The sequence below is a fragment of the Prosopis cineraria genome, unplaced genomic scaffold (genome assembly GCF_029017545.1).
Source record: "Prosopis cineraria cultivar Desert tree isolate PC_DT_omini unplaced genomic scaffold, ASM2901754v1 PC7, whole genome shotgun sequence".
Taxonomy (NCBI): domain Eukaryota; kingdom Viridiplantae; phylum Streptophyta; class Magnoliopsida; order Fabales; family Fabaceae; genus Prosopis; species Prosopis cineraria.
This window is the reverse complement of record NW_026555338.1, coordinates 4,946,041-4,969,133: the sequence shown is the minus strand read 5'-3', so window position 1 is coordinate 4,969,133 and position 23,093 is coordinate 4,946,041. Positions and strand designations below refer to the sequence as shown.

Sequence of the window (23,093 nt, the reverse complement as noted above, 5' to 3'; positions counted from 1 at the left end):
ACGGTTCAATTGATAAATATAAAGCAAGGCTTGTGGCCAAGGGTTTTACTCAAAAAAAAATATAGATTATTTTGACACATTTTCTCCTGTGACTAGAATCTTTTTGATAAGAGTTCTTATTGCTTTGCTTCAATTTACAAACTTTTTGTTCACCAAATGGATGTTAAAACTGCTTTTTTAAATGGTGATTTGGAAGAAGAAATTTATATGGTACAGCCTGAGGGATGTGTGATTCCTGAGCAAGAAAATAAAGTTTGTAAACTTGTCAAGTCTTTGTATGGCTTAAAACAAGCACCTAAGCAATGGCATAAAAAAACTTGATCAAGTTTTGACAACTGGTGGATTTTCTATTGTTGAAGTAGAAAGATGTATTTATACAAAACTAGTGAATAATGATTACGTGATTATATGCTTGTATGTGGATGACATGCTAATTTTTGGCTCTAGTATGTGTGTTGTAAATGAAATAAAAAATTTTCTTTCTTCAAATTTTGACATGAAAGATATGGGTGAAGCCAAGGTAATCTTGAGTGTAAAAATTATAAGGAATGAAAATGAAATCTTGCTTTCCCAAGAACATTATGTTGAGAAAATTCTCAAAAAGTTTGGACATCTTGAAGATGCTCCTCTGAGTACTCCTTATGATTCGAGTGTGTAATTAAAAAAGCACAAGGGTGACCCAGTTACTCAATCTCAGTATGCACGAATTATTGGGAGTCTGTTGCATTTGATGAACTTTACTAGGCCTGATATAGCTTATGCTGTAGGCAGATTGAGCAGATATACCCACTGTCCAGGCAGTAAACACCGGGAGGCTCTGGTAAGAGTCTTGAGATATTTGAGAGGTACCATGAATTATGGTATATTTTATAGTGGATTTCCTACTGTATTAGAAGAATACAGTGATGCTAACTGGATTTTGAATTCAGAAGAGACAAAATCCACTAGTAGTTATATATTAACTCTTGGTGGTGGTGCAATAACCTAGAAGTCTGCAAAAAAGACAATCAACACAAAATCCTCAAGGGATTCTGAGTTTATTGCCATGGAGTTGGCTAGGACTGAGGCTGAATAGTTGAAAAACTTCTTAACGAGTATCCCAATAGGTGAAAATCCCACACCATCAGTGTTTTTACATTGTGATAGCCAATTAGCAATGGCTAAAAATAAGACCTTCAATGGCAAAAGTAGACATATTCGATTGAGACATAATATTATAAGGTAGTGCTCAAAGATGGGGTCATCACAATCAATTATGTGAGATCAAAGTTAAATTTGGCGGATCCATTAACTAAACCCCTGGGGAAGAAATTTATTATTGAAATGTCGAGGGGAATGGGACTTAAACCTATTTGAAATTAATGGTGATGGCAACCCAACTTTTGTGATTGGAGATCCCATGAAGAAGGTTCACTAGGTAAGAACAAGTCACTTGTTAGTTCTGCTAACACTGAATTTTGTCCCTTCCCATAGCTGAGAAAGTGTTAGAATGTATTGAACGGAGGCTAAGCGAAAGCTCTTAATATTTTCATAGTCCTCATGGATGGTGTATTTATTGCAGATACACTTGATGAAAACACCTATACAAATGTGGAGTGGGGCTGCTCTTATAAGATTGTGGCAAAATCTCTAGAGCACTTGTTAAAACCAGGTGTGCGCATGGTCGATAACGTGTAAAACCATCATTAATAGCAAAGACTGTGGGGGTATAATCTGATTAATAAGACCTCTAGCACACACTCAAGATCTGTTGGTTCAATAACGAAGTTATACCGATTTTTTTGTGTGCTAAGTTTTATTTGTCTAGGTTTGGTTCAAGTCGATAGACACCAAATTCGAAGTGATTATCCTCCATGTAAATAACACAGACGAACATAGATCCTTTTGACACATGTGGGGGATTGTTGTATGCGTGTCAAAAGTATGTTGTATGTCAAAGTCCTACATTGACTAAAAGAAGGAATCTTCTAGTGTATATATACTCAGGAATAAAGTGGGCTAGTAAAATGGGCTTGGAGGAGAAGTGGCCTCGCGCACATGAGACAGGCCAACTCAAGGTAATTGCAGTTGAAATCAGTCGATTTGCCCCCTACGAGCACGTTCAAGAGGCAATGGGTTCCTTTTACCGGGTTATTTTTACAAAAATAATTAAATAAATAATTATTTTTAGCCTACCCGAAAACCTCTGATTTTACTGTTTCGAATTTGAACTTGAAGCCTTGGTAGTTTTTTAGCATTAAACTTATTCTGAAAATTGATTTTGTGAGTTAATGTTTTATCTGCCAACGTCTTTAGATAAACTGGTTTTGTGAATTTAATATTTTAAACATTTTGTCTGCCAACATTTCCAGACAAAGGCTTAACTGAAATTTACGTCTATGGAACCCCAGACAAGTGCTTCAACGTGATTTATAAGAGTGTAACCGAAGCTTTAATCCGGTGATTATGAGCCAATGTTCATGTCTCCTTCCTCGGGCTATATATAGTCACAGGTGCAGATAGAACAGGGTACCAACCTCTTGAGTTTTTGGGGCAATTCTCTCCTCCCTCTGCCTTTTGTTCATCTGTTCGTCTGTGTTTACTTTTAGTCTTTGTTGTTCTGTTCCCTTGCTCCACCGCAGGAAGTCCTTATTTAATCCTGGGGAACTACCAGTCCGTTGTCTCGATGTGCCAAAATATTTCTTAAGGACAGTGTCCTTCTGGGCATGACTCAAGTAATTTGAAGTTCACTGTTCACGTTGCTGCTGGTGTCACTAACATTTTATACTAGAGGCTACCCAACACTTCACACAAAAAAGTTTGTGGCTAAATTTGTACCCTTACGCATGCTAAGGTGGAGTACCACATGTCATTTGTAGGCCCCACATAATATCCGTCAACTAAAATTAATAGCGGGTTACTAGATGCTCTATTTTTAAAAAAAAAATTGAGGATTTATTTTGCACTATTTGATAATATATGCTACTTAGTGCTCCTGAAAAAATAGTTAGTGGTTAAATTTACACCTTTGTTATAAAATAAATCAAGATAAAAATGAAAATAAAAGAATTCCTTCCTTGTCCTTCTATTTCTTCTCTTTCCCTGAATGAAATTTACACCATTAGATTAGATTTGGTCGCCCATAAGCTCTCCAAATAATGTCACGTCTTCATTTTAGGTAATGTTTTCAGAATTGGACCGGATATTGAATTGAAAAGATTATCGGTTTATGGTTCACATAGTCTAATCGAGATGGACCAATAGTCGAGCCAGTGATGTAATAATTAAATTAAAAAAATTATATATGTATATAATAATTTAAATTTAAGAAATAAATATGAAATTGCTACTTAACTTAAAAATAAAATTAAATATTTTACATTTTTCATGACTTAATAAAACACATAATGCAATATAACATCAAATGACTAAAAAATGGATCATTTTCTTAAAAAAATTGACAAAAAAGATAAAAAAAAGAGGCATTTTTTAAACAGTCTGATTTTTGAAAACTATAACCGGTTCTCAATTCAACTGCCAGTTCAAAGCGGCCTAATCCAACCCAACTCCCTAAACAATTTTTTTAGCTTGACCGAACCGTTAGCTTGACCGATCGGCGGTTCAACTAGTTCGACCGTCCGGTTTGGTCCGGTTTTTAAATCACTGATTTTAGGTGACCTAATAGCTCAAGTTGTGCAAAAATAATTTCCTTTCTATCTACTCATAAAAATAATATATTTCACTAGAATACTGTGCAATATAGGAATTGATTTAAAATTCAAAATAATCTGAAAATATGCAATAAATTCTAATCTTTTTTAAATTAATCTTTCCCTCCAAACACAAATATTAGCCAATTAGGCTCAACTAATCACAAAACAAGTGCTAAAAGCCAAGTGTAATTAAGTAAAGTTATGAAAATTATATGACTTACCGGTGAATGCAGCCATTTTTCTTATTAAAATGTTTGCAAATTTAAAGAATAACAATATTTTTTCAAAAAAAAGCACAAAATTATTTTTCATTGATAAATATTTAAATATATGTATTTTAATATAGTTTGGTCTATTCATGCTAGATCCTTTAATCATCTTTTCCTTTTTTTTGGTTATATTATCTTCATATTCAGTTTAAAAGGGAAGCAAAACGTTGAGTAATGAGAAGAAAAAGGGAAAAAAATGAAAAAAGGGGGGAAAATTCAACTAATCTGAATTAGAAGAGTTAAAACGAGAGAGTGTTGATTTTGGTTGGGCTAAACAAGCATCCAAAGCTGTTTCCAACCTATTTACAACATTTGTCATCGTTGGCCTATCACGTCCTTCTAAACTCACACAATCTGCAGCCAAATATCCCACAAATGCCACTGCCTCTATCTCATACGGTGTTGGTGGTGGCAATCTCTGATCCAAAACCCTATGAATCTCATCCTGCAAAATGTATGGCAGCACAAAATCCACCACATTCCTTGGCGTCCCATTCTCGTTCCTATGTATAGATTTATATCCACAAAGTAGTTCAAGCAAAACAACACCAAAACTGTACACGTCGCTCTTTGTAGTGAGGTGTTGCAGCCTGTAATACTCTGGATCCATGTACCCCACGGTTCCTGCAGCTAGAAGAGAAAGATGCGACTCTTCATCTTCAGGACCCATTAAGGAGAGTCCGAAATCTGATACTTTGGCTGTCCATTTGGCGTCTAATAGTATGTTGGCCGATTTAATATCGCGATGAATGATTGGCGGGATCGTATACACGTGCAGGTACTCTATGCCTCTGGCTGCATCTAGAGCTACTTGAATGCGTCCTGACCATGACATGAGAGGAGAATTTGAGGTTGAAGTGTGGAACTTGTGAAGGTGATCAGTTAGGCTGCCATTGTTCATGAACTCGTAGACTAGAATTCTCTCATTCTTGTCCTCAAAGAAACCTAGTAATCTCACCAGGTTCTTATGGTTGAGTCTGGATAATGATTCGAGTTCATTCACAAACGCATTGTCTTTGTCTTCTTGACGCTTAGTGCCTCCTGGGATTTTGTAAGATGGGGAGGTGGGTGAGATCTCAGCTCTTTTAATGGCGACTTCTCTTCCATCTTCGAGTGTTGTATGGTACACTGATCCAAAACTGCCTGATCCTATTTTTTGATTTTCTGAGAAATTGTTGGTTGCTTCCAATAGTATTTGCAGAGAAAATTCCTCCAAATGGCCTCCATTTCCGAGGCTAATCATATGGCTTAGTTTCTTCTCTAAAGTTGGTTGTTGGCTTGCCGGTTGATCTTCTGGATCATCCAACCGGCCGGAGTCGTGGACACGCCGGCATCCTCGGCCTTTGCAATACTTGTAGACAAGGAATGCCATGACTAGTATCAAAGAAAGTGAACCAATACAGCCAACCACTAGAAATGCCACCATTTTGCTGCTCCAATCACTTTGCCCTGATTGTGAAGCAACACTTACTGGCCCAAGCGCCGGCGGTGGCGAGGGCGACTGTGGGGATTCAGGTTGTTGGCTCTCACAAGAACTGCAAATAGATTCTTGACCCCGAACACAGAATTGGGTAGAACCTGGCAATGGTCCACAAGGACATTCAGTCCTACAAGGACCAGGTAGGACCTTATCATACACCTTATAAGCTGTCCCGTTCATCCCCAAATTATCGTTTCCCCAACAATATAAAGAATAATCACCAGATACGACACCACAGAAAACACTTTCTTTAGCTGTAATTGCTTGAAAAGATTCGTTTCTCAAGCTCTCCGGAATTCTGAAACTATCTGCACCCCAGCAAACAATTGTTCGGTTCACAGCCCTCAAAGCACAAGTTCTATTATCTCCCAAGGCCAGCGAGATGAATCTCCCTTGAGGCGTCGTCATTGTGCCTGCTGGTACGTCACCCCAACAATCCAAGCTTCCATTAATGGAGGAGATAGCACAAGCATGTCTCGACCCTGCAGCAATCACAGAAAAATTTCCTTCGGGTTCATGCCCAACTATGCCATTATTATTATTTCCTACGCAATTAATATTCCCAGATGTTTCCAATAACCCACAAACGAAATTCTCTCCCACAGATATGCTCGAGAAGCTTTTCACAATACTCGTGTTGAACCGAGGCCATCGCCAGCAGTTAAGGCCATTGTTGGAGCTTGATAGGCCACAAATTTGGGAGTTTCCTGCTTCCAGATCTTGAATCACAGGCCCACGGTATACGCGCTTGGGAACAACATTTGTATCATTGTAAGAGAATCTCCAACAAAACATGACAGAAGAAGAGGCAGAAAGAGAACGCATTGGTGGCCTCAATGAACAGAGAAACCCATTTCCTCCTGCAATCTCAGAGAAGGAAATGTTGGGGTTCACTTGAATATGAATGCCAGTGGGAAAGCTGGTACAGTTGAGGAATGCTATTTGTCCTTGAAGCTTGTCCGTATTCTGCAACGCACAGATCACTGTGTGGTTGGAAGTTTCAGAAATGGAAACCGTACTTGAAAGTGAATTAATGGCGAGAAAGGAACAAGAAAGAAAGTAGAAGAAGATTAGCAACAGCTTGTGGGGGTTAAGGAGAAAAGCCATAGAAATGATCACTTGATGATAACACTTTCATGATGATGACGATGAAGCTGGGTTTTAGGTTTGAAGAGAGAAGGAGAAATTTATGAAAAAGCCAGAGAAAGAAAACGCGGTTTGGTGGCGGAATGGAACAGTAGTGACGACCAGAGACCTAGTCCGTTAGATTTAGATCTTAGAAGTGTTCCAAAGATTTCGAAAGAAAAAGTTGGTGAGGGAGCGCGTTGAGTTGAGTCAGACGACAGTCCTGGTCCACATACTCGCTAAATAATGTTCAAATTATGCCTTGGACTTTGCTTTTTTAATAGGAACAAGTACAACAACAAAGACAAACAAAGGTCTTTGCACGCTCTTTAAAAACAAGGTTTTACAGAAAAAAAATACGGGGGGCAAAACATATATAAACAAAAATACATTAGAGTATTAGTTGCAAGGGGCATAAATAATAAGGGCCTTGCATTAACAACTTAATTTAATAATCATGTGTTGCACATGCGTGCGCCTCTAAACATACACACACACACACACACCTCGTACCTACATATTTATTTCTATTTCTATTATAAAATATCTCCAATTACCTCATCGAAAATAATAAAAAATAATTAATTATTAAATTTATTTAAAAACAAAATAAATTTTTAAGGAGCAAAATTACATTTAAGTCATACATAAAGAAATTTATTATTGAGACATTTAATAAATTTTATAAAATACTCTCAAGTCTTAAATTTTACACATTGATAACTTAACTAAGGACATTAACAATTGGACAATAGCCATTTACAACTTGTTATTAATCAATGCTCTTAGTCAAGTTATAAATGTGTAACACACCAAAATTTTTTTTTTTAAATAATTTAACTCAACCATAGTTGGGTTACAGCCACCCAACACATTTTTATATCAATAATTTCAATATAAAATATTTTATAATTGGCTTCAACTCACACACTATAACATTTCAGACAAATTTTTACCTCCCACATGCCATTAGGCTAAATCACATTTGTCCATCCTTATACTCGCAACAAGTAAAATAAGCAATTTAATAAATTTTTAACACAAGCCAGTTATTTGATCTTATAATCATGCCATTTTAACCAATCCAAAGTAAACCAAATATTAAAATTACAGTCATCCAAATTGTACCAAAAATAGAAATAGTTTGAAAAGCATGATTACATTTATATATTCATATAATTGACAATAAATAAAAAGCCCTAATATTGGCAATATAACACATTATAAATCATAAATTAAATACCCAAAAAAGACAGTGGATCTATACCACTAAGCCTCTGGGACTCCTCCATGTGTCACTCGTGGCTCTTCTCCTGAAAATTGTTAACCACATAATGAGACTCAAAAGTCCCAGTAACCAAAGTCAATTTATGAGTGTATACAAACAGTTAAGTGTGTGCTTACTAAGTAAGAATTAAAAATAATATAATTCCAACAAATATAAGAAATATTATAATAAACACAAACAACCATCCTTATATCCCTCCATTAACCTCGAGCCATAGCCCTCACTTGGTGCTAAATTACCCGACCAAAGGTAGATTAGCCCGAGCCCTTACAAGCCACCTATTGAGCTCTAATAGGGGCGTACCACGTGGCACATAAATACAACAATAATAGTAAGTCTCCCAACACCTCCCATAATAATTAAACAAATTCATAATAATATTGCACAATTATACAATATTACAAAATTCATAATTTTCTCAATAATCACCCAATTAACATGAAGTAACACTAATCACAAATTAAAAGCATGGTTATCTTGTGGCTTTTTCAATAAATTATTCCTTACAATTTCTCTCCCACCACAATCTTCACCAGTAATACAATCTACAAATAACATATTATTTATAAATATTAGTTTCAATTTTTGAAACTAATAAAATAATTCTAATAATAGAATTAAAAATATAACATAATTCCTAATCTCAATCTTAATACAAATCTATAGTTAATACTATTAAGTAAAATTTTTAACTCCTCTTTTAATTATCAATAAACATTAATAATCTAAAAATCAACTTCTAAACTAATTTTTATTATCAAAATTTTCTTTTTATTTCATAAATTCGTACCTAAAATACTCAAAAATTAAAAATTAAGTCTCTAGCTTAGAATCATAATCCTATAGCCATAATAATTCATTTCTCATCCCAAATAATCATCTAAACCTCAATAAATCAACATATATTTTTAGATCTAGTCTAGAATTTGATCCATAAGCCACAAATTCAAAGATCACCAATAAATTTATACTCTAGAACATTTATTATACTACTAACAACCTCAAAAATCATATTTATTCAACATAAATTCATCCATCTTCCAGATTTTAAATTTTTTACCACTACAAACTCAGAAACCAAAGAAGAAGGATGACTAAGAAAAATTTTTAGAACACTTACTTAGTCTTGAAAAGCTTAAAATTACACCCTAAGTATCCTATTAAAAACTCTTACCTTAAAAATTTAGATATTTCGCACCGGCGACTTGCTTCTCTCCACCTCAGCTCGCGCGCAGGAAAAGAATTGAAGAAATGAAAGGAAACGGGTGAGTTTTTATAAAAATTCAGTGGGTCCCACATTTTTTTTTAAAATTATTTCCTCTCTCTTCTTCTTCTTCTTCTTTTTTATTATTATTTTATTTTACTATTGAGGCGGCGGCCGAAAGCAAACTTCTCTTTTTCTTCTTCTCTCTTTTTTTTTTGCATACTTTTTTTTATAATAATAATTTAATAATATTTTTTTAATTAATTAATTAATAATAATTTTTTTATTAATTTTTTTTAAAAATTTTAATTTAGAATTATATCCTAAGTTAGATTTAATGATCATTTTCTACTAATTTATTTACCTCTAAATATTTTTTTAAAATTTCTATTAACCCAAATTAACTATTAAAATTTAAATTGGGATGTTACAAAATGCACAAGATTTGGGGCTTCAAAATATTTTTTGTGAAATTTGTGAGATCTTTTTGTAATAAATTTTCTTTTGTGTGACTTGAATATAATTTTCCCACTTTTAATTATATATATATATATATATATATGAATATATGAATATATATTAGATCTATATTAGATATAGAAGACTAAATATCTATTTTTTTATACCAAAAAACTATCCGTTAACATTGTTCTTTTACTTAGTGAAATAGTTTGCAGACCGAAAGAAAGTTTATGTAAAATTTAACTAATTTATTCACAATATTTTTTTTAAAACTTAATCACAATAAATATAGTTGTTAAACTCTCGAGTTGACTTTACAAGTTTAACGTTTCTATGTTTTCAACTTACAAAATTGTGTCAACTCATTCATAAACTTAGATTAAATACAAACTCGATTAAACTCACAAGTTTACTTTTAAGTTTACTGTTTTTATGTTTTTAATTTACAAAATTGTGTCAACTAATTTATAAACTCGGACTAGATACAAGTTTGGTTAAACTTGTGAGGCTCGGTTAAATTTATTAAGCTCATCATTTTTTTTTGAGTTGAATGAATTAAGTATATACTATGAAGAATTCAGTTCATAAAAGTTGTAAAACTTGATTCAAAGGAAAAAAAAATCTCGAAATATAAAAACTAATATTAATAAAAAGAAAAAAAATACCAAAAATAAATTACCTTATTTTAAAATTTTTTATGTTTTGTATGTGATAATTTATCAATGTAGATGTGTTTAATATCAATAATTTATATTTTAAATATATTTAAATTAAATTACAATCATATTTTAATGGTTATTTGTTAATAGCGGTAAGCTTATACGAGTTTATGATCTGAGTTTACAATATGAGTTTACATTCTTGTTACGAGTTTATTTAAACTCACGAGTTTAACAACCTTGACAATAAGTACATAAAAAATAATATTTCACATTTCTTTTAACTTTTAGGTTTTTAACTTTTAAAAAACTTATATTGCATCCAATATGATATATTGGAACATTTGTTTTCGAACCACCACAAAAAAAAAATGAAATTTAATGGCTAAAGTATACTTTTAATTCTTAAATTTTATATAAAATTTCATTTTTTATCCTTTAATTTTATAAAAAAATATTTTTAGTTTTTTAATTTTAACATCATTAGTTTCATCATAAATAAAATTTTACCTTGAAATTTTAAATAATAATAAAAAATTACCAAATTTTGACATATTAAGTTTTTGTAAAAAAAATTATTGATATAAAATATAATTATTTGAAACTAACCGTTTTAAGATTAAAGAATCAAAAAAATATTTTATAAAATTAAGAAACCAAATTTTAATCTCATATAAAGTTAGAGGATAAAAATTTACTTTAAAAAATATCATTATTTATTTGTTTTATAGGAATAATACGGTGATGAGGTTGTCATAAATAAATTAATTTACATACACATCAGTATTTTGAGTTCAATAAGTTGACAATATTTAAAAGAGAAGAAATGTTATGAAGTAATATAATAAATAGAATAAAAATAATAAAATTAAAATATCGAATTAAAATTGAATATAAAAACTAAATGACTAAACAATAAATTTTTCCCGATACATGCTATGAAATATTTGTTACCATTTTAAAATTGACTTGGGATGATATATGCTGCGCTGATGAGTAGAGCTGAGAAATGCAGCATAGAAACGAGTCATGCACGCGTAATCAAGACTGAGTCATGCTGTTTGAAAGAATATTCAAATTTTACGCAATTTGCTATAGTCCAACTAAGCAAATGCGCGGAGTTTGTTTGGCGCTTGGGGTCCTTCATAATATTGATGTTGACATATCAAGTACTCCATCAAGCACACCACAGATTAATTGGTGGATGTTACCATACAAGTGGCCAAAGTCACACCAGAATTACCGCTAGGCGAATCACGGCCTCCTTACTTACCCTGAAGTGTTCAATTGATTATTTAAAAAATGATAATACAATTTCACTGATAATTATATTCATCAAAATGCTATAATTTCTCTCAAATTCTTGAGTGCTTTTATGATATTAATTATTTTAAGTTAAATAATTAAATTGTCTTTTATTCAATGATAAAAGAAATTTCATGTAAAAATTTGTGATTTTTTTGTTTAACATTTATGATTCACAAAATAAAAATTGTTATTATTAAACAAAAGTTGTAAATGATTATTTTTAAAATTTGAGCTTCAATGATAAAAGAAATTTCATATAAAAAGTTATAATTTCTTGTTCAATATTGTGATTCACAGAATAAATTATGATTCCTTAAATATAAATGTGACAGGTTATTTTTAAAACTTAAACTTCAATGATAAAAGAGTTTTTAGGTGGGAACTTGTGATTTTTTGTTTAATTTTCATGATTCATAGAAAAAAAAGTTGTGATTGTTTAAATAAAAATTATGACTAATTATTTTAAAAAAGAGAAAATTTAATCATTTAATCTAAAATCATTAATATCAAAAAAATACTAAGAGACTTGAGAGGAATTATCACATTTTGAGGGAGCTAATTATCATTTATATATTTTGATGAAATTTTATTGTCATTTTCTTTTGACCATTTCATCCCAATCATAGGTAAAGACACTATTGTTGGAAGTAGGAATTAAAAATAATCTAAGCAAATTCGTATAACAAATAATAGAGATAATGTCTGGTTAAGGACAATAAAAGTAAATTTAAATATTTTTTAGGAAGCTCTTTTTAAATAAATATCTTTTGCTTTTCGGCAAAAACATTTTTGCAAAAAATACCCCACAACGCATCTTGCACCCACGGCCCGGGGAGATCTTTGATTTTCAATTAGGTTTGCCAACATTAGCCCACTCTCATGCACACAAGACATCTCTTCTTCTTGACACATTTACTAATCCACCTTTATTTCCTAGTACTTATTGTACTGACTCCTGACATTATCCATACAAAATCTCAAACTTAAGAATAACTGCTATATTAAAATTCATTTAATAACTAAAGAAGGTATGAAAGAAAGATAGGATTAACTATGACTTAGTTGAACCCTTGAAGTTTATTTTAAAAGGACTCAAGTGTAAAATGGCATCCTAAAAAGAAATTAAATTTGAAAAGAAGCAATTAAGGCCCTTCAAAAACGCAAAATCATAGTTGAAACAATTTAGAAATCATGGAAAAGAGTTTGATAATTAAAAACAAGTTACACGGGGTCAAAAGGGTGATTTTAGCAAATTATGCATCATTCCTTGTGGCCAAGACGTTCTCTTGTAGCATGTAATGTTGCCCTTAGTAATTGAACCAAGTAATTACACACTAAGCAATTTAGACTAGATTAACTAACTATATAGTATAGCAGCAACATAGGTCTTCTCCCAAAAAGGTGTTTAAAGATTAAATCCAGAGCTTCTTAATGCAATTAAGTTAAAATAAAAATTCCAAGAGTTGATTGATTTTAATTGATTAAAACTAAAATATTAATTAACCTAATTAAAGCCTAAAGACCTAAGCTAATGAGTTTGTGAAAATGAGATGGAATAGGGTACTTGGAGTTAGATTAATACTTAAATTCTAATTACTTATGAAATGTAAATTAGCCACCCTTAATTCTTCTCTTCCTAATAACCAAATTATGAAGCCACTAGGATAAATCTCTCTAGTAACTTAACTTCACTAGGGATCCTAATTAAGCCTAGAATTCTAGAGTCCAAATCAACTCCCTAATTTTGTTTTAGGCCTAAATTAGGTGATTAATGGCAAATTTCAGCAAGTATGTTTAGCCCCTTACAACCCAAATAACCCCCAAAATTATGGTAGATCACAAGCAAGCCCAACCAACACTCCTCAAAATGATGATGAAGCATAAGCAAGGTTAGAAAAATGAAGAACATTCAAGATTATGAAAAATCCAAGAGTAGCTGAAAATATAGCTAAACAAACAAGCTAAAATTTAACATTAATTAAACTAATCTCTATACAAAAATATCAACCAATATTATGGTTGTAAAACCAAGACATAACAATTCAAAATTATAGTCTTACAAGTCTATCAATGGAGAAAAATCAAGAGAAAAATAAAAGGGTTACAAAAGTGAAGATCCAAGTGATTGATTGAGCTTCCATCCTCCTCCAAGCATCCAAAATGATTTAACCTTCAAGGTTCTTCAAGTCCTCCATGAAAATGGAAAAGTGGCCAAACCCTCCATTGAACCAAGTAGAGAATGAAGCATGAAATGGATGATGAAGTGGTAGGAATGTGTAGAGGGGAGTGAGAGGAGAAGAATGGGAGTGATTTAGTGATGATCCAATGGTTAGATGAAGAGAAATGGAGGAGAGAAGGGAGCTTCCATGGCTGAAAAAATGAGAGAAAATGAAGAACGATGAAGAATAAGAGAGAGAGTATAAAATGAAAATGAAGGAGGCAGTGAGAGATTGTGTATGGCGGCTAAGGCTAATGTTATTAGTGGAAAAGGAGCTGAAAGGGGCATGCATTCTAGCTACTAAGTAGGGGAAAAAATAAAACAAAAAGGAAAAGAAAAGGCTAGGTTGAGACATACACTTTGCACATGCTCAAATAGGTGGCTTCCTCTCATTAACTCAAAGAGAATATCCTAAGTAAGAATATTATTTTTTATTTCATTAAAGGATTTGATTATTCTCTCCTTTTTTCAGCCCCAAAATGATGCCACTAATACCTAATTTAGCCCTCCTTCATGATTATTGACCAATTGCAAAATTCTAAGTCCATATGTCCCACTTAAGTCACAAAATGTATATTCATGTGACCTAATAAATAAATACTTGCACATGGAATTAATTAATTATCATGAAAGAATATTAATAAATTAAAATCAAATCATGCATGCACATAAAACTCTAATTTGATTAACAAAGTCAATAACCCTGAAATGTAATTTTTATTTTATAACTCTCAAGCTAAATTGAATTTTAAAAAAATAATTTCATATTCATTCTTTTGGGCATAAAACACATGAAACACAACATTAACCCAATTTTTCATAAAAAATGCAACTTGGATCAAAATAAATACCCTTAGTTCACAATTTTGGCCCTTTGACGATTTTCTTGCTTTTGACACCATGAATGCACCAAAATAGGGGACAAAACATGTAAAATAGATCCTAAATGAATGGATAAATTGTGTAAAATATGAGTCTTATCAGTAATTCACAGTTAGCTTTAAAACTAAAATACTAGAATAATCCAATTGGATTACAATGTTTGAATGAGATCCTAAATTTTCTAACTTAGAAGAATGCTTAAACACCATTTCATAAACAAAAATTAGAGTAAACTATAATTAAGGAAGCATGGGATACCAAAAAGTTTATAGCATTGCAATTTTATTAAAAACAAAATTTCAGCACAAGAATAGGGGGTGCACTATAGCATACTCCACACTGTGCCATGTGCTACTGTGCATTGCACAGTTTAATAGAGGGGCAGATTTTCAATAAGCCCTATTTATTCATTTAACATTCAATTGAAACAATTTAGGTATCTATAGATACTAGCTAATAGCATGGGTTTTACTCTAAAAAAACTTCGCATAAAGGATTTAGACACCTAAACACATTTTATCCCTTTTTCACACTTTTAACAACACAAGAGTGTCCAAAATCCAAATACACGTAACAAAGCTACAATTAATACCCAGACTATATACTCAATAGACTTATAACAAGCTATGCAACATACCACATACATTTAATAACAACCAAATCTCATTTTCAAGCCTCAACCGATCAACATAAAAATAATAGGAGAGGTCAAACATTTGCATTAAATTAATATTCATGAAAAATAAGCAATACATTTCATCCTTATACTTGCACTAGTATTTTGATCTTATATAAATAAACACATGACATACACATAACCTTAAGGCCCAATATAATACCCTCATTGACATTACCAATAAAAGATTGGAATCCCAATAAAAGATTTCTAGGAAATATTTTTTTATAATCATTGGGTTATTCAACCCCATACATAATTACATATACAGCGAAAGCATAAAGAATTGGTGCATTAGAAGTCAAGAAAACATGTGCATCAATAAAAAATAAAGTAAAAATTTGCACCGTATGCCACGGCTTGTGCCACATGTGCCACGGCCTGTGGCACAGAGGCCACAATCGCCTGCTTTGTGCCATGCGCCGCGGCATGTGGGCACATACACCCCAGCGCACACACACGAATTTACTGTCAAATGGTAGTTTCTGATAAGAAGTTCAGATGTGTGCCATTTCCACATACGAAGTTTGATTAGGATGATTCAAGTGCCTATATGAAGCTTATTTTGAAATCTAACTAATGAGCATAATTATAACTAATGCACATGTACAAACCCTATGGCAACTTATACATACTTTTGACTCAAAATTCACAAATCATTACACCATATCTTACAAATATTTAGGCAAGAGATGTCAACTCAGCCTATATCCTTTCCCTTTGACCCACTAGTACCAGAACTTGAAAAATATAAATAACCACAGGTGAGATAAAAATCTGAGTAACTAAATATAGCTCATTAAATGTCTATTACCACAAATAACCATACCAAAGTAACTAAAAACATTATATTACACACACACACCCCCCACATATCAATAATAAATTTTCTTTTTTTCATATAAATCACATTTCAAACACTTTTACACACAACATGATCAACTATCCACCAATTCTCCAAAGCTCCCCGACATGAAAATATAGGCTTTTTTAGATTAACCACTTGTTAACCCGAGCTCACTTTTGGTGGTAGAAATACTTGACTAAAGGTAATCTAATCCACCTACAGACTATGTTTTTCCCTCTTCACACACTTGTGATAGAGGTGTCGTTGACTCTTAACCACACCTTAATGGGCACTAGGGAGTTGACAGGCTGCCCAGATGTCCCATAATAACAGTCTCATAAGATGCTGTATCGGATTACCTATAGTAGCAGCTCCTAAAATGCTGCACCGAATGTCCCATGGTGCCAGCCTAACTATATGGATTTTTCATTCATAAATCTCCACACACACACAACCCCACATATCCTGGTTGAAATCCCACCCCCTATGATCATGCTCTTTCACAACTTTCACTACTTATACACCTTTCCATAACACACACACACACACACACACACACACACACACACACACACACACACATCCATTGAAATCAATAACTTTTCAAATTCATTTCACAATGCAGAGTTCATGCTAAAACTCATAAATTCATAATTTAACATTTAACATTCACTTCTACACAGTTATAATAGTTAATAAACATAATAAACTATATGGTTACCTCAACCTTTGTGTTTGTGAGAAAGGGGTACCCGTGTAACTTCAACCCTATTCAAGTTCTTCTCTCATAATTCGTGCATCATACACTAGAATCTACATAGAGTTGGCATTCAGAGCCAATTCCTCTATTGACCAAAAGTGCCAATTATCGTAATTAAACACTTAATTGCTATCAAATCCACATTTCACACTCGATTATGCACATTGCCATTGATCACCCCTCATTTCAAGCTTTAACATTTTCTAGCAATTTTTCTCTCACTACTCTCTCTAGACTAGGGCAATCCTTGCCTAAAGCTTCAAAACTTTATCATTTCAACTTTAACCAGTTACAAAGCACTAGTTTAACTCTAGAGAACCTTTTTATTACTATTGGATAAGAAATCAACTCCTTAAAACTCCCAAATTTACTTTCTCATTAGTTAAAACTGAGGAAAAATACGGTAGATTCGGAGGTTAAGGCAATACATGACTTACCTGATAAGTAACAAGTTAGAAACACCATCCTTACTTTGAATTTAACTTGCCCTAACACAGCCTTAGCTCTTCTCCACACCAAACCTCTCCTCCCACATTTCTCCCTTTTGTTTTTCAAACTGGACATGTCCTTATTAATCTAATTTCTACTCCATATGCTGCAGCGTATCTGCCACTCGCTGCGGCGCGTGGCACAGTGAGGAAAATCCTCACTCTGCTCACACGCTCTACTTTAAGACCCCGCTCTTCTACATATATCTGTTCATATAACATCCCAATGAGTCAATATATCACTTCACTACTCAAAACTCTAATTCCTACATTAAATCACTAATTCATTCCTAATCAGTCATTAACACAGGATTATAAATTCAGAATGTTACAGTTCTCCCCTCCTTTTAAGAATTTTGTCCCCAAAATTAAAACAACTATTAACTCACACTTACCTAAGGGAATAAATGAGGGTATAAGTGTCTCATCTTAGCTTCTGTCTACTAGGTTGCATCACCAGGAGTCATCTCCTTCCAAAATACTTTCATCAGTTGAATAGTCTTATTTCTTAATTGCTTATCTTTCACATCCACTATTTGTTTTGGTTCTGTCTTATAGATAATATTTTCTCATAATTTTACTACTTCAAGGTCAATTATATGAGAAGGATCTGGTTGTTACTTCTTGAGTAAAAACACGTGGAACACATTATGAAGGCCAGATAACTGTGGAGGTAAAGCAATTCGATAAGCAGCTAATCTGATCCTCTCCAAAACTTCGAACAGAGCCATGAATCTAGGAGTCAATTTCTTGGCTCTAATTAATCTCCTAATTCTTGTTACTGGCATAACTTTCAAAAATACGTGATCGCTTGCCACAAATTCCAACAGTCTTCTTCTTCTTCAATCAACATATCTCTTTTGCCTGCTTTGAGTTGTCAATAACTTCTGTCATATCAACTCAATCTTCTGAGTAGTTTGATCCACAATATCAGGCCCTACTATGCTTCTTTCACTCAATTCAGTCCAACACAGAGGTGATCTACACTTCCTTCCATATAAAGCTTTATATGGAGCCATTTAAATGCTGAAATGATAACTATTATTGTATGCAAATTCAGCTAATGGCAAATAGCTATCTTAATTACCATGCAACTCTAACACATAAGAACGTAACATATCTTCAAGAGTCTGAATGGTTTGCTCTATTTGTCCATCAGTTTGAGGATGATAAGCGATATTAAACTTTAAAGTAGTACCCATGGCTCTTTATAACACTCCTCAGAACCTAGACATAAATCTCATATCTTGATCAGAGTCTATTTCCTTAAGCACTCCATGTAAATGTACAATCTCCTAGATATAGGTCTCAGCCAACTTCGCTAAAGAATCATTGATCCTGATGGCTAAAAAGTGAGCTAACTTAGTCAATCGGTCAACAATCACCCAAATAACATCATGACCCAATTGAATTCTTGGCGATCTAGAGATGAAATCCATGGAAATGCTGTCTTATTTCTACTTAGGTATTTCTAATGGCTATAGCATCCTAGCCGGCCTCTGATGTTCAATTTTCACTTTTTAGCAAGTCAAACATCGTGCTACAAACTTTGTCACCTCTCTGTTCATTCCTGGCCACCACCAATAACGCTTAATGTCCTGATACATCTTCATAGTTCCTGGGTGAATAGTGTACTTGCTGCAGTGTGCTTCATTCAGAATCACCCTTCTTAAATCTTCATCACTAGGCATACAAATTCTATCCCGATAAACTACAAATCCATCATCATTGAAGCTAAAATCTATAGCCAGATTTGATTCAACTTCTTCTTGAATCTTAAGAATACTTATCTTCCAACTGTGCCATTCTCAATTCCTTCTAAAAATCATTATTGATCACAGTAGTATAAGTACCAACTAAAGCTTTTAATGGTGCATCCTGTTGAGAATTAATGAAAGACTCTATTAAATAGTGTTCTTGGATCATTAGACTGGCTGTATGTAGCATCTTCCTACTCAACACATCAGCTACCACATTAGCTTTCCCCGGATGGTATTTTAACTCAAAGTTATAGTCTTTAAGCAATTCCATCCATCTTCTTTTGTCTCATATTCAATTCCTTCTGATCTATTAGATACTTTAAACTCTTGTGGTCATTGAATACGTTAAACACTAACCCAAACAAATAATGATGCCAAATCTTCATTGCAAAAACCACTGCTGCTAATTCTTAATCATGAGCTGGGTAGTTCTCTTCATATGGCCTGAGTTGTCTTGATGCATATGCCATGACTCTTCCATCCTGCATTAGTATGCAACCTAAACCTCTTAAGGAAGCATCTGTATACACCTCATATGGTAGTCTTGGATTCAAAATTATTAACACAGGTGCAACAGTTAGTCTTTCTTTTAGATTCTAAAATGTAGTTTCACACCTGTCATCCTAAATAAAAGATTGATCTTTTCAGGTCAATTTCATCAATGGGGAAGAAATCTGAGAGAAACCTTAGATAAACCTTCAGTAATATCCAGCTAATCTTAGAAAACTTCAAATTTCTATAACTAAACTAGGCCGTTCCCATTTCGACACAGCATCAACTTTATGAGGATCAACAGAAATCCCATTTGCTGATACTATATGGCCTAACAATCTAACTTCTCTTAGCCAAAACTCACAGTTACTGAGCTTGGCATAGATTTTGTTCTCCTTAAGAATCTGAAGGACAATTCGAAGATGTTTGGCATGTTATTCCTCATCTTTCAAATAAACTAGAATGTCATCGATGAAAACTATAACAAACTAGTCTAAATATAGTCTAAAGATATGGTTCATGTAATCCGTGAAAACTACAGTTGCATTGGTCAAACCAAATGGCAAGACAAGGAACTCATAATGCCCATAACGTGTACGAAAGGCTGTCTTAGGTACATCTTTCTCAGAAACCTTTAGCTAATGATACCTTGACCTCAAGTCAATCTTAGAAAAGACTGAGGCTCTAGCCAATTGATCTAATAAATCATCTATCCTGGGTAAAGGGTACTTATTCTTCATAGTCACCTTATTCAACTGTCGGTAATCGATGCACAATCATAGACTGTCATCCTTCTTTCTTACAAACAATACTGGTGAACCCTAAAGTGATACACTCGACCTGATGAATCCTTTATCAAGAAAATCCTCAATCTGCTTCTTTAATTCATTCAATTCTGAAGGTGACATCCGATACGGGGCTTTAGAAATTGGTTTTGTACCAGGAACTAAATCTATTGAAAATTTAACTTCTCTTTCCGAAGGTAATCTAGACATTTCCTTAGAAAATACCTCAAAAAATTAACTTACCACTCTAATTATTTCAATACCACCATCATACATGCTGTTGGCAGCACAAACTACTATGTAGGCATCACACCCTTGTTTGATTAGCTTCTTAGCTTGCATAACTGATAAGAACCTAAGTTGCTCAGTAAAACTACTTCCTGCCAATGACATGGGCAATGACACTAGCTTCCTGGCATAATCGAGCATAGCATTATTAGCCGTTATCCAATCCATGCCAACTATCACATCAATCCTTTTCATGGGAATGCAAATCAGATCGATCACAGATACTCAATCCTTAAATACAATTTCAACTCTCTAACATGCTTTACTAGTAATACTTGAGAGTTCAAAAGGCGTAGTCACTTTAATTATCATAGGTAACTCTTTCACTTCTAACTTTAATCTATCTATACATTCTTCTGAGACGAATGAATGTGTAGCTCCCAAATTAAATAAAGCTTCAATTCTATTACCACAGATAGAAATAATACCTTTGATCAGGTTCGAAAATGCTCTAGCCTCTTCTTGCATTATAGCAAACACTCATCTTAGAATCATAGCACGCTACTATGCCATCTCAACTCTACCTTCAAAACAATATTTGGCAATATGGCCTAGCTTCCCATACTTGAAACAAGACTAACATTTTCTCACATGGAATCTGCCACAGACACTGTACTGAGGTGACCTTCAAGTGTTAAAAGTAGGAGCTAGTGTGTTCGAGGCTTGCCTTGAAGGTTATTAAGTCCCAATTTTGACCCCAGTACTCCTCTGTATAGATCCTCTCTGAACTGATCGAGTCTAAGAACCTCTACCAAAGCTCCTTTTCCCATAAGCTCTAGAACTGCTCAAGCTATACACAAGCTTCTTTGATACGCCACCCGCAGACCTAACGATAGTATAAATCTTCCCACACTATCCCTTTTCTTCTTAGCCTCTACTTTTCTGCCTCTCTTTATGGCTGTTCTCAATTTATGACACATGTCCTCATAAGTAGCGATATTGAATAGAGCAATTTGCTGCTTGTGCTCTGGATGTATCTTCTATACAAATCATTCTGCCTTCTACCTAGTGTCATTATGGTGCTGTAAATAGATAGAATAGGCTAATGAATCATTGAGTTTCTTTATGAATTCCTCTTTATCCAAGTCTCCCTGCCTAAATGCATGGAACTCTTCCTCTTTCTCAGTGCGAAAAGATGCTGGGAAATAATAGTCAAAGAATACCTTTTTGAATTCTCCCCAAGAATACCTTCTTGAATTCTCCTTAAGAATACCTCACACCACCAGTTGGCATCACTGAATCCTACCATCTCTTGCTGCTCCAACCAGCTGGACCGTAGCTAAGGTCACTTTTTACTTTGAAGTACAGGTCAACACCTTGAATATTGTTTTGAGACGCTCAATCCACTGCTCAACTTCTCCTTCTCTCATATTGCCATCAAAAGTAGTTGGATTGAACCTCACATATGTCTTTCAGGCTCGATCGATAGATGAATCTGTAGTAACTCCTACAGTATGTCTACTATTTGAAGTTTGAGGCAGCTCAAGTCTACTTTGAACTTCTTCTGGTATTGGCCTTTCTTGAGCTTCTCTTTCCTCTTCTTGATCTCTAACCCCCAATAACAGATCATGCTCTTTAAATGTTTATCGGATATCATTCATCATATCCCTTAATTTTTCTAACAAGCCATCTTTTCTATTAGCTTATTGAGGCACATCCGGTTGAACCTCAGGCACAGGTTCATCCCCAACCGGACGCCTAGACACTTAGGTGCTACGAGTAGCTTGAGTACCTCTTCTTTTCATTTTCTCCCTTCCTAAGGATGAAAGTAGTAAAAAAGTTAAGGAAAAGGGAAAGAATAGATGTAATTTATAATGTTCTCACTCCACTAAACACACTTAACAAATAGAGCTCATGGTAGTCTAGGAATTAGCTCCGAAGAGTGATTAACAAGTTTGATTTCAAAAGGAAAGGATCCCAAGTTTTCTAAATAAAAACGATTTAAAAATTGATCAAACCCTTTCATATCAGAGAAAAAATAAGTTTTGGAAGCATGAGATACCTCAGAGGAGTGAAAGAAGTCAAAAACGGTCGAAAATAAATTTTATACTGAAATATAGAGTAATGCACTATAGTGGGCGCACCCTGCGCCATGGCATGTTACTCTCTATGCCACACACCATGGCTCAAGCATTATGCACTGCAGCATATTGCACGAAATTCCATTGATTTTGCTGTCATTTGATAGCAGAATCAGGGGAACTACTGACTCACCCTGATTCTCTGTCCAACGACCGAATGACATGATCTAGGTGTCTACAGAAAGCTCTTTTTCTATACTAACTAATGGCATAGGTTTTACTTTCAAAACAAATTACACTAGGAATTTGGACACCCAAACACAAATTGACCGCTTTTCAATACTTTTACACAAAATGGGTATCCCAAAGCCTCAACAAGTGCCAAAAAA

The 23,093-nt window shown here is 33.7% G+C and overlaps 1 protein-coding gene across 1 annotated transcript; it reads right to left on the bottom strand.

Moving 5' to 3' along the window:
• Positions 1 to 4,047: 4,047 nt before the first annotated feature.
• Positions 4,048 to 6,694, bottom strand: LOC129315844 (serine/threonine-protein kinase-like protein CCR4). The gene has a single exon (XM_054959952.1). The coding sequence runs from the start codon at positions 6,546 to 6,548 to the stop codon at positions 4,182 to 4,184; it is 2,367 nt and encodes a 788-aa protein (XP_054815927.1). The 5' UTR covers positions 6,549 to 6,694; the 3' UTR covers positions 4,048 to 4,181.
• Positions 6,695 to 23,093: the final 16,399 nt, after the last annotated feature.

Bases quoted from the DNA above. Each gene is read 5' to 3' on its own strand.
- LOC129315844 (XM_054959952.1), bottom strand. From the start codon at position 6,548: ATGGCTTTTCTCCTTAACCCCCACAAGCTGTTGCTAATCTTCTTCTAC.